Source organism: Thalassophryne amazonica, chromosome 9 (assembly GCF_902500255.1).
Source record: "Thalassophryne amazonica chromosome 9, fThaAma1.1, whole genome shotgun sequence".
Lineage (NCBI taxonomy): Eukaryota > Metazoa > Chordata > Actinopteri > Batrachoidiformes > Batrachoididae > Thalassophryne > Thalassophryne amazonica.
In genome coordinates this window covers 51,301,196-51,314,009 of record NC_047111.1, presented here as the reverse complement: position 1 = coordinate 51,314,009, position 12,814 = coordinate 51,301,196, and the positions used below count along the sequence as shown (strand labels likewise).

Genomic DNA, 12,814 nt, shown 5'->3' with positions numbered 1-12,814 from the left:
CAATAATGATCTTTAAACATTTTTTTTTAAATTGTACTAATTTTAGTGCACAGAAAGCGGTTATGGTAGAATTTGGTGAAAAAAAAAAATATTTCAAACATGGAAAACACTTCTTCCACTTACCTGCAGTGGTTTCATTCATTAGTCGCAGACAGTTTAGACCTGCGATCTCAGCAGCATCTATGACAGACCTCCTCTCAGCATCGGTGAAAAAGCTGGGGACCTGGGAACACAATGTAATGTTTATATAAATCTCATGACTGAACACTTAGACAACGTCAAACCATGGACTTTGACACCAAGACTGTCAAATATTGAGGTGTATCATTCATTTCCTTTGATGGGGAAGGACTGCTGTGAATGCTAATAATGCATGGAGTGTGTGTCTGCATGCCAGCCAAAAGATGTCTGTGTAATGTTCCTGTCTTAGTTACTACGCGTGACAAAACAAACCATCTCCCTCTGGAAAAGCTCAGTGCTAAATTTAGCTTTTGGCTGTGTTAATAATAACACATTACATACGGTGCATCCGGAAAGTATTCACAACACTTCACTTTTTTCCCCCAGTTTTTAATGTTACAGCCTTATTCCAAAATTGAGTCAATTCATTTTTCTCTCACAAGATTCTACTCACAACACCCCACAATTTATGCAAATTTATATAAAAAAACAAACAAACTAAGAAATCACATGTACATAAGCCATGTGTACAGCCACATTTGCCATGAAGCTCAAAATTGAGCTTAGTTGCATCCTGTTTCCACTGATCATCCTTGAGATGTTTCTACAGCTTAATTGGAGTCCACCTGGAGTAAATTAAGCTGACTGGACATCATTTGGAAAGACACACACCTGTCTACATATAAGGTCCCACAGTTGACAGTTTATGTCAGAGCACAAACCAAGCATGAAGTCAAAGGAATGGTCTGTAGACCTCCAAGACAGGATTATCTCGAGGCACACACCTGGGGAATGGTACAGAAAGATTTCTGCTGCTTTGAAGGTCCCAGTGAGCACAGTGGTTCCATCATCCACTCAGTTATACACACTGATAACTGCTGGCAATCTCATACACAGTGTCAGTGAAAATTCAGCAATTTCTTACTTTCCAAAATCAGACAAGACCAAAATGCTGGTTCTTGGTCCAGTGAGACATCGGCATCAGTTTGATCACCTACCGCTTAGCCTAGGCTTGTGTATCATACAGCACACTGACAACGTGAGGAACCTTGGGGTGATTTTTGATTTCACGTTGTCCTTTGACCTCCACAATAGAGATATTACGAGGACAGCTTTCTTCCACCTGCAAAATAGAGCGAAGATTCGTCCCATCCTGTCTATGGCTGATGCAGAGACTCTGATCCATGCATTTGTCTCTTCAAGACTGGACTACTGCAATGTTCTATTTTCTGGTTTCCACAGTCCAGCATTAGGGGTGTCCAACTGGTTCAAAATGCTGCTGCCAGACTCTTGACAGGAAGCAGAAAGTTTGACCACATTGCATCCATTTTGGTGTCTCTGCACTGGCTTCCCTTCTTTGTGAGGTTGGATTTTAAAGTTCTGCTATTAGGCTATAAAATTACTCATGCACTAGCACCTCCCTACTTCTTCTTTGTCTTTTGGCTCTTCCCGTTAGGGGTCGCCACAGCAGATCAATCGTTTCCATCTCACCCTACTTACCTCCCTACTTAGCTGACCTAATTAAACCCTATGTACGGGCCCAGGCTCTGTGTTCTCAGGGCGCAGGACTACTTTGTATCAGTGGGGTGACTAGGACATCTGAAGGCCACAGAGCCTTCCCTTATCATGCACCAGTTTTGTGGAATGATCTCCCTGTGACAATAAAATGGTCAGATTCTGTAGAGGCTTTCAAGTCCAGAGGTAAGACCCATTTATTCTCCCTCTTATATGGCTAACATACTGGCATAGTATGCAACTATGCATCCTTTCCTTTAAAATCAATTTTATTAGTATTGGAACAGGTCTTCTCAACCTTATCTAAATTCTGGGTCTGTTAGTGGAGTTTATGGCTAGCGGCCGGCGATCACCTTAGTATTCTGTTTTCCTGTCTATTTACTGCTGATGAATTATACCGTAGGTGTGGTTTTTCCAGCCGACAGATTGTGCTCTTTTCCTCTTTGTCCGAGGTGACCAAAAACCTGATGGGCACTCTTCCAGAGCTCCAGCATTCCTCTGTGGAGAGAGGAGAACCTTCCAATAGGATAACCATCTCTGCAGCAATCCACCAATCAGGCCTTTTTGGTAGAGTGGCCAGACAGAAGCCACTCCTTAGTAAAAGGCACATGGCAGTCCGCCTGGAGTTTGCCAAAAAGCACCTGAAGGACTCACACCATGACAAACAAAATTCTCTGGTCTTATGGAGGCAAAGACTGAACTCTTTGGCCTGAATGTCGTCATGTTTGGAGCTTAGTCAATACCTTCCCTACAGTGAAGCATGGTGGTGGCAGCATCATGCTGTGGGATGTTTTTCAGCGGCAGGAACTGAAACGAGTCAGGATTGAGGGAAAGATGAATGCAATAATGTACAGAGACATCCTGGATGAAAACCTGCCCCAGAGCGCTCTTGACCTCAGAGTAGGGTGACTGTTCACCTTTCAGCAGGACAATGACCCTAAGCACACAACCAAGATATCAAAGGAGTGGCTTCATGACAACTCTGTGAATGTCCTTGAGTGGCCCGGTCAGAACCCAGACCTGAATCAGATTGAACATCTCGGAGAGATCTGAAAAATGGATGTGCACCGATGCTACCCATCCAACCTGATGAAGCTTGAGAGGTGCTGCAAAGAGGAATGGGCAAAACTGCCCAAAGGTAGGTGCACCAAGCTTGTGGCATCATATTCATGAAGACTTGAGGCTGTAATTGCTGCCAAAGGTGCATCAACAAAGTACTGAGCAAAGGGTGTGAATACTTATGTATTCCTTAGATTTTTTTAATCTTTAATAAATTTGCAAAAATCTCAAAAAAGCTTTTTTCACATTGTTATTATGGCGTACTGCATGTTGAATTTTGAGGAAAAAAATAATTATTTCATCCATTTTGGAATAAGGCGCTGCAACGTAACAAAAGGTGGAAGAACTGAATACTTTCTGGATGTACAGCGCGCGCGCGCCCACACACACACACACACACACACACACACACACACACACACACACACACACACACACACACACACACACACACAGCTAAGACTATGTCATCTATAAAATGAAAAAAAAAAAAGTACTGGTGATTTTATATCATGAAAGCAATAAATAAAAATAATAGACACTTCTCAACAACAAACATGTTTCATCTACATGGGTGCTGATGGAAAAAATTTTTTGACACTGTAACATACACTTCCACAAACTAAATTCTACTGAAACTAAAAAGAGAATTGTCATCCGCAGAAAACTATATCCATCCAGATTTGAGGAGCGCAAATCTGGATGGATATAGTGATATTTCTTTCATAGCACACTGATGGGTGATTTGGATTCAAACAATGTCACAGTTATCACTACCCTTTGCAATCATGACACTGTTTGAATCCAAATCATTATCCATCAGTGTGATATGAAAGAAATGTCACCTGGAGTCTGTGGTGTGCATTCTGCTTTGCAGTCTTTTATATGCTAAATGTTCTAAAACAAAATGGAAAACCTTATAATTGCCACATGAAAGAAACAGATGCTAAAACTGGCCATTCTTAAAGCTTGAATTTTCACTTTCCTGGAACGATTTGAGAACCTCTAAAATGAAGAGGATGATACTTTCCTTCTCACAGGTTGGCTGTTTGCATTTAGTGTCTCCGAAAACTGATTCCAGAGCAGCCAGGGGCCAATTTCTCACTCTGGAGTATTGTCAGCAAGGTGATGTTCCACATTCTAAGAGTCAAGTTATCTTAACAGTGTCAGACTGTGTGGGCATTTGCCCCTGTCCACTGCCTGTAGACCAGAGCACCAGACCCTTTACTTTCACCATGCAGGTGGTGAGACAAAGTAGTGTTCATAAGTCACGTGATAAGGCACTCTGACTGGACTGCATTTTCCAGAGTACAATTCACACCTGTTAAAAAGCCTGTTGAAGAGGAAAAGCCCATATACAAGTTGCACTGGAGTATAAGTCGCACCTTTTTCTGTATCAACAGCTCTTCAATTTGGGATTTTTGTGTATAGCTGAAGTGTACTTTTTATTACTGGCTTTTAGGGCTGCAGCTATGGAATATTTTTGGAATCTATTAAACGGATAAAAAGTACTTTGCGTTTTTAAACAATATCAATAGTGGCAGGGCGCTCCCTAAGCAATGGCACAATGTCAATGTGCCATCATGCAGTTTAGGGTATTCCCTCTCTCGGGTTTCCCAGGTAATAATTTTTTTTTTTTCCCCACATCAAGAGTTTTGGATCTTTGCCGAACCATAAGCCCAGATGGTCTGAAATCTTCACTCTGTGAACAGGACATTGTTTTTGTTTCTTTAATTCCACATTTCATTTGCATTTTATTACTGTGATTTAATCAGTGTTTAGTGTACATTTATACATGCTGTACAGAGTGCAGCTCAAACTGAAGTCAAATTCCTTCTTTGCGCGTCAATTCCTTGACGCGCAGTGGAGCCACTTCTCTTTCCATGACAAAAACTCCTGTAACAGTGAAATGTGCCATTCATTTTTAAACTGGACGCTGTCTTGATCCGGTATGTCATCTGACTAGCACAGGAATTGTGAAAAGACGTGGACATCAGCACTTTTTCGGCACATTAAGACAGACGTGCGGCGGAATTCCGCGCGTCGTGGTGCAGCCGCTCAGCGCAAAGAAACTCTGTGATGACGCCTCACAGGACATGTTCAGGCATGTCCAGCTCATGCACAATCACAATCGGATATTCACACAACAGGAAAGCAACCGGAATCCATCTGAAATCCACCTGAAAGCCGTCCTGTGAGACCAACACCGAGGTGGTTTTGTCCCGCGTAATGAACGGCTCCGTGGCGTGTTCCTCCGCTTTTCTTTCCATGAAAAAAAACTCCTGTAATGGTGGAATGTGCCGAAAAAGTGCTGATGTCCACATCTTCTGCCTTTTTGTGAAAGTCAGACGAGGTCCCAGATCAACAAAGCCTTCACGTTGGAAATGATCTGGTTGTTTCCGCGGGGTGTCAGCCTGTCGATGGGGGCTGGGAGCGCGCCGCGTTCTCAGGAGTTGTGGGCAGTCCTTAAAGCAGCAGTAACACTCCTGAATCTGTTTAATCCCCATAAAATCGTCCCTGAAAGCCATATTAATTTTTCGAACGGTGTCCACCTGGAGGTCTCTCACAGTTTCTGGAAAAAAATTGATGCAGCAAAGCTCCAAATCGTTCAGACATTTATTCGCAATAAAAATCCGCCAAGAGGGTGGACCACACCTCACTCAAAGCCTGCTCACAGGCAAATGACACAACCGACAGGCATGAAAAACTCACGCATGCGCACGAGGGTTCAAGCTTGTCTGACGCAATCACATGTGATTCAAAGCCATATGGTTTTTTTTTTTTTAAATAATAATGTCGGATACTTTTCTAATAGACCTCGTATGAGTGTTTTTCTGTATATAAGTCGCAGGGCATCCCAAACTAGTAAAAAAAAAAACCTGATTTATACATTGGAAAATACATTACTCATAATTTGATGGAAACCCGTCTGGAGATGGAGGTCTTGTACCGGTGCATCTAATCTTATAAAAGACTACAGTGAACATTTTCTGTACCCAAATGTCAAGAAAAAGAAAGAATGACACGCTGTCAAGCTGAACAGCTGTCTTTCAAACAAGTACATGAATCCAAGCTTTCCTCGATCATTGTAATATGGAGGTGGCACTCATGGATGTTGTGAAAACAAGAGTGGTGCTTGTTAAAGTTTAAAGTAATAATGGGACAGTCTAGCATGAATTCCCCTTCTTAAAAATAGCAAAATTCTAGCATCACGAAGGTGGAAAGCTCATATGACTATCCAATATCTTGCTCAAAGTCAGGTGACACTGCACAACAAGATTGTCATCAAGAAGATTGTATGCAGTGAAAAGAAAAAAAAAAAAAAAAAAATCAACCTAAAGCAATTTTCAGCTATTTTTTTTATATTTGGATATTTATCATCTACTTTTTGATAACCGAGTACAACATTAACTGGAAGAGGTTCAACAGCAATCACAAAGGTGTTGTTATTATGAAGGAAGCCTAACATATTCATGTCCACATTGGCATTTGAACAAAAAGGTCTGGCTCCGCTGTTGGAAAATCTAGTGTTAATCCAACATTCTATTTGAAAACAGAGGAGAACTTGTTCAGTAAGTTATAAGCAGAAACCTTTTCACTGCAATGCTAAAACTTCATAAATGACAAAAAGGATACGACCGCTAAATCCACATTTCCCAGAACACAAGACAGACCAGGAAATGAGTGTACCCACATTAACAAAAAGGATCTTATTGAACTAAATATGGGGAGGGGGGGCACTATTCAGTTAGATCTGCATTCAGACAGACCCACATGAAACCACAGATCAGCTGACACATTTTACAGACATGTAGACTCCTTTTTCACATCATCTGCAGAGCAGTGGAAACGCTTACCGAGATGACACAGTCTGCCACTGGTTTCTTCAGGGCACTTTCAGCCGTCTCCTTCAGTTTTGTTAGCAACATGCCAGTGACCTGCTCAATGCTGAACACCCTCTCCTCCTCCATATACATCACCTACAGATGGGGAACATTCAAAAGGTGTTTTTTTTAAACAGTTTTTAAAGCAAACAATGTTTCCCTGAAGCAACAATCACACTGACAACATTAAAGCCTGGATCCCACCGAATAGTGAAGGATGACTAATGAGGCATCGTGTGGCATCATGACGACGCAGGAATTTCTGCGTCAGGTGAGCACAGCAGGGGGGCAGAGAGGAGGTGAGGATGCAGCCTGCAGGTTCTCTGCACAGAGAAATCAGAGTGCACAGTTTGGCTGCAGAGGCTCCTCTCTGAGCGTGGCGCTAATCTCAAGATGTTCAAAATTTAGCAACAACAGCATGGGGCAGTTTGTGTACGAGTTACTATGACGACTTAAAGGCATGTGCGTAGTGTTTACGAGTCTGCTAAAAGCCCATTATTCGTGCGCCTAGCAGCTACACAGAACCTGAGAGGTTATTTTTGGAGCGACTGCCCTCCTGCGTACACAATTCCACCTGCTCTGTGCTCCAGACGCTGCATATAAAATAATTATTTTGTAGCAGATTAATCATGTTCTACCAAACCTTGGATGCTGAAAACACCTCTGATCGCTTCTGGAATCACAGAGGACTGTTTCATCTGGATGCTTTTTCCTCTCTTTCCTGCTCCATGTGGAATGTATTTTGAACAGCTTAAGGTCACTATTTTTAATGTTTTTATAGCTTGATTAAACAGTTCCTAGCTGTAAAAGTATGTCTATAGTTGATTTAATATATTGTTAATGGATGACATGAGCTCCACTGTGTGTGCACACTGAGGCAGTGACTCATCATGCTTCAAACGAGCATTTAGGCAGTATGCCAGCTCACAAGAGAGTGATTTTTCAGTAAATAATGGACGAACACAAAGTTAATCCTCTCCCTCCCAACTCTTCTGTACTTTGCTGCACAGTGAAACCGTCTGATAAGACCGATGATTAAGCTGTGCACATATCATTCATCGCAGAACCTGCTGTGGACAAACTGTATCTGCATGAACTACCGACCAATTCCCATTTAAGTCAAAATGGGAGCCTTGCTACTATCAAGACGTGAAGTGTGTAAAATGTGTAAAAAATTATAATTTTGCATGGGCTGAAGAGGATTAAAAATTATAATTTTGCATGGGCTGAAGAGGATTAAAATTTGGAAAGTGTCTGTGTGTTTAAAGCCAAAATAAAGAAATAACTCCAGTGAAGCCGCTAAAAGAAGCGCAGAAGACCGATTCTGAAGACATAACACAAAGTTAAAAGTTGTATCATGGTGACTTGTAAGCTGCAGAAGAAATAAAGACATATATATGTATATATGTTAAAGTGATCCACATGAGTTGCAGCAGCAGGTGTATATAATTAAAGCAGCTTCCTCATTGTGTATGCTGAATGGCAGTGCGTGCAAAAGAGTAATTTTGCAGAAATAAACAGACGAACACAAAGTTTAAAGTGGAATCACGGTGTGAAATGACTGTGTTTAAAGCCAGGGGAAAAAAAAGCCAGCAAGCCGTGGATGGAAAGGAAGCCAGTGAGAAGGAACAGAGACGGTTGTCCATGAATGCAGAACAGCAGCGCGCGCGCAAAAAAAGTGATTTTGCAGAAATAAATGGACAAACACAAAGTTAAAAGTGGCCTCACGGTGTGTGTGTTTAAAGGGGCAGAAGAAATGAAGCCAGCAAGCCGCGGAGCCAGTGAGGAGCACAGACGAGTCTCTCCAGGAACCCTTGGTTCGGTTCTAGCTGGTCTGGTACATTACAGGTGGACAGTAAACTGGCGCACAGCGCACAACCACGGGACTGTACTGGAGCATCTATTTTTGGACTGCATTTAAAAAATGTGACATCTTTAAATGCTGCTGTGAACTGAAAACCCACACTTTAAAGGGGCCAGGTGTGGGAGGGTTGGAGGTTTGGACCAAACCCATGCCTAAATGTGCGCCAACATCGCTTTATCATGGCGCTATCACGGCACTACGTGGCTTAGCATGGCTGATGCGAGCCATTCGAGGCTCTAATGACACGTCAGTCGTGGCTCACTAGAGGCTGCTACATGGCACATGCGGGGTACAGAGAGGCACCTTAGTAGCAGATACGTGATAAATGAAAACGTGGGTCATTCTTTAAATAATCGCTGACACACCCATTCGTGGCTGATTATTCATGGCTTATTATTCGGTGGAACCCAGGCTTTAGGAATGGATCAAGATGTTCTGACTTTTAACCAACGTGGTTACATTTTCAAATGATTTACAACCACCACAGTCTGAGTCTACATGTGTATAGTCCAACTTAGGTGTTAAACACAAGCGTCTTAACATAAAAGTCTGAATACTGACTTTGTGAGTGTAAAGCCGATTACACACACCTGCTGTATTATATAAATGTTTTGCTGTTTTATAGAGGTTGTCTTTGTTGCACTATGATCTCCTCTGATTTGATCTCAGGCTGAAGAATTTATTGATAGCTATGTCGACTCACACTTCATGAATGGCAACTATTTTGTAAGACTTTTTTTAAATACCCACAGGCAGTTTAATTTTATATCTGTATAATCAGGGTGCAGTAGATACATCTGTATGTCAATAATCTATTAATAATTAGAAGGGTTGTGAATCTGAATGGAAATGTCTAAAACTAATCAGAATTAAATACATGGATTTGATCAGAACAAGGCGCCATCAGAAAATAAAATTTTACAGCCTATGACGCATGTAAGTTCCGAACATCCTGTCCCCTACAGGACAAACGTTCTGCACATTACTTCTGCAGTGATGCAAGATCATGACATACTCTGAGGAATTTTCAGCTGTTTCAATGTCTGAGAAGCCCTTGTAAGTTTTCTCATAAAGGAATTGGGTCCAGAGACTGCACTATAGCTACAGATTTAAAATGGAATAAAACTCTCTGTTTCAACAGCGAGACACAAACACCATAAGGAGTTATTCCATAGTCTACATGAAGTCCCTGTTGTGGAGTCTGATCCAAGGAAGAAATTGAGAGTGTACAACAAAATAATGTGACACCACTGCTGTCCTTGTTTCGCTGCAGTTTGATAACAGGATAACATGGGTCAACTGTCCCAAATAAAACCTACATCTATCTATCATTAACCTACATTTTATCCTGTTTATATCCATAGGACACAAACCATGACAACGCGAGCGCTACACAAAGCCCGATGATCAAAGGACGCTCGCTGCATTTTTTGTTTCATCTTTGGCAGTGACCACAACCTGTGTTGCTGAAGAGGAGAAGCCAGTAAAATGTCCCAACATGTGGGGGTGCTGCGGTCCATCTGTGGAGGGGGCACGCTAGAGCCAAGCATCATGGAGGCTGGTATACAACTGACTCGATTGACGCTGTCTGCCATGGGATCAACCAAATTGGATGCTAACAACAATACTGTGGCCCCTGCGACAGTGAACAGGGATGCCTTTATGAAGAAAGCAGCAGAACAGAAATCGAAATTCTTGAGGTAGAGACATGCTTTCATTCTTTGAGACTTTGATGCTGGATAGCGGCGTGCATTATTTCCATTTGTCTATGTTTTAAAAGACATGTCGCATCGAAATCGTAACAACTAGATTTAGGCTATTCGTGACCATCCGATGACCAGGATTACTTTGTGCACTTCTGTGACCGGTCTCAAAGCAGACAGCATTTGCAACAAACAGCTACAGAGACTGCCGAAAACACAGTATTCATAACTCATTTTTAAGTGATAACTGTTCATTTTGATGCAGTCACGGTAAAATCAGCAACTGCTCTCCGCTGTGAGGAAACTTGGTGCGCGTGCATGTTCATCATGAATGCAGCTTATTAAAAACAGTCTGCTAGAGGCTCAGCTTTGTGCATGTTTATAAGTACTGTCATCGACAATACTCTGACAGTACTGCATCCAATGCTCTATGACAAATGTCAGCAAAAAATTTACTCATCACTCACTCACTCATCTTCATCAGCTTTTCGGGGGGGTAACAGCTCCAGCAGGGGACCCCAGACTTCCCTTTCCCGTGGCACATTGACCACCTCTAACTGGGGATCCCAAGGCATTCCCAGGCCAGTGTGGAGATATAATCTCTCCACCTAGTCCTGGGTCTTTCCCAGGGTCTCCTCCCAGATAGACGTGCCTGGAACACCTCCCTTGCGAGGCGCCCAGGAGGCATCCTTACCAGATGACAGAACCACCTCAGCTGGCTCGTTTCAACGCGAAGGAGCAGTGACTCTAATCCGAGCCTCCCACGGATGACTGAACTTCTCACCCTATCTCTAAGGGAGACACCAGCCACCCTCTGCTGCTTGTACCCGCGATCTAGTTCTTTCGGTCATGACTCAACACTCATGACCATAGGTGAGAGTAGGAACGAAGATTGACGAGTAGATCGAGAGCTTCACCTTTTGGCTCAGTTCCCTTTTCATCACAACAGTACGGTAGCGCGAATGCAATACCGCCCCTGCTGCGCCGATTCTCCGGCCAATCTCATGCTCCATCGTCCCCTCACTCGTGAACAAGACCCCGAGGTACTTGAACTTCTTCACTTGGGGGCAAGGCCGCATTCCCTACCCATAGTAGGCAATCTATCGGTTTCCTGCTGAGAACCATAGCCTCAGATTTAGAGGTGCTGATCCTCATCCCAGCCGCTTCACACTCCACTGCGAACCAATCCAGTGAGTCTTGGAGGAGAATAAACTTAACGTTTCAGTTTTTGCGTCCATTTCACAGACACCTTTGCGTCCCTCAGTGTACTGCTACGTAGAGCTGCATAAGCTTGGCGTAGTTGGTACACCGCATTATGCAACTCTACACTGGCCCAGTGTGAAAGGGGCTCAAGACGTTTTCCTGAAACGCACCTGCTAACTCACCGAGTGAGAGGGACAGTTAGCAATAAAATACATCAGTGACCACTAATTATTACCACATGTGCATGAATAGACTTATAATCATGAATACTTTGATGTTGTGTTACTAACAAAACGTTAAATAACGTGCGACATGTGTTTGCTTTTATGCTCGTTTGTGGCTTATTTTAAGATCTAAAGGATAATTCTTGGGTCTGTGTAAATTGGTTTCAATATTAGTCATTTCTTACGTTGTAAGTTCGTCATTAGCACTTGCTGGTGATATTGTGATTTGGAAATTCCAACTTTTCAAATGAAAAAATATGCAGGGGAAATGTGTTAAAAAAAAAAACAAAACTGTAATTTCCCATATTTTCAATAGTCTTCTATACATTTTTTCTTTCAAATAAGTTTATTCCACATTCGTAACATGTATACAGTGTGTCAATGTAACACAAACATTTTAATTTCACTAATGAACAATTGAGCATAGAGTCAGACCAGAAAAGGTACTAAAAGATTTTCATTTTTGAATTGGGCCTTCAGGACACAAGGTCAGATAGGACCCCGAGTGAAAGCGCGTAGTTCTTCGGTTGATAGTTGCCAACAGCATCTCTATGCTAAAAAATTCTTGGAAGAACCCTGCCCATTATTAATATTATTTCTGTGTAATATGTTAAAAAAAATATGAGGAGGAGAGCTATTTTTATCTTACTTTTATTCCAGTGGATCCAGAAGGCATTTGTGCCAGGTCATACACCAGAGTAGACTTTGCTGACTGGACATAAGGGTCTGAGAATGCTCTGCCATGGAATCGCTTAAAGCTCTGCACAGTGTTTTTACAATTTGTCACCACCTGCATAGATGGAAAGTGATACAAAAGACAAACTTGCGATAACAGTTGACCATCAAATTTTCAAATGTTTCAGTCTTGACCAACTGATTTTACCTGGCTTTTTGCAGCAGCTCCTATTGCTCGATTTCTTGGTCCAAATGATACAAACGATCTGGAAGACACAATGATTTAACTTGTAATGTAACATACCACTTCGACGAAACAGTTTGCTAACACAAGTAAACTCACTGTATTATCCAAACATTTATAAATGCATCCAAAATTAAGATGTTTTATTGACAGGCTATTCCTTGGTGTCACTACACAAAACACCATTTCACATAAATCAAATTTTTTTTTTTTTGCAAAGAACAGAAATGTTTTAAAAATCCAACTGAGATTTTTAAGAAAAT

General features: G+C 42.0%; 1 protein-coding gene across 1 annotated transcript in view; it reads right to left on the bottom strand.

Annotated features, from left to right (window-relative positions):
* The window catches only part of hspa4a (heat shock protein 4a), an 88,551-nt gene that overhangs the window by 73,134 nt on the left and 2,603 nt on the right, over positions 1–12,814 (bottom strand). The window contains exons 2-5 of the mRNA XM_034178036.1: positions 12,516–12,573; positions 12,282–12,422; positions 6,612–6,734; positions 124–223 (exon numbers count right to left, since the gene is read on the bottom strand). Of these exons, the coding sequence (XP_034033927.1) occupies positions 124–223; positions 6,612–6,734; positions 12,282–12,422; positions 12,516–12,573 (422 nt within the window). The remainder of the gene's footprint in view (positions 1–123; positions 224–6,611; positions 6,735–12,281; positions 12,423–12,515; positions 12,574–12,814) is intronic.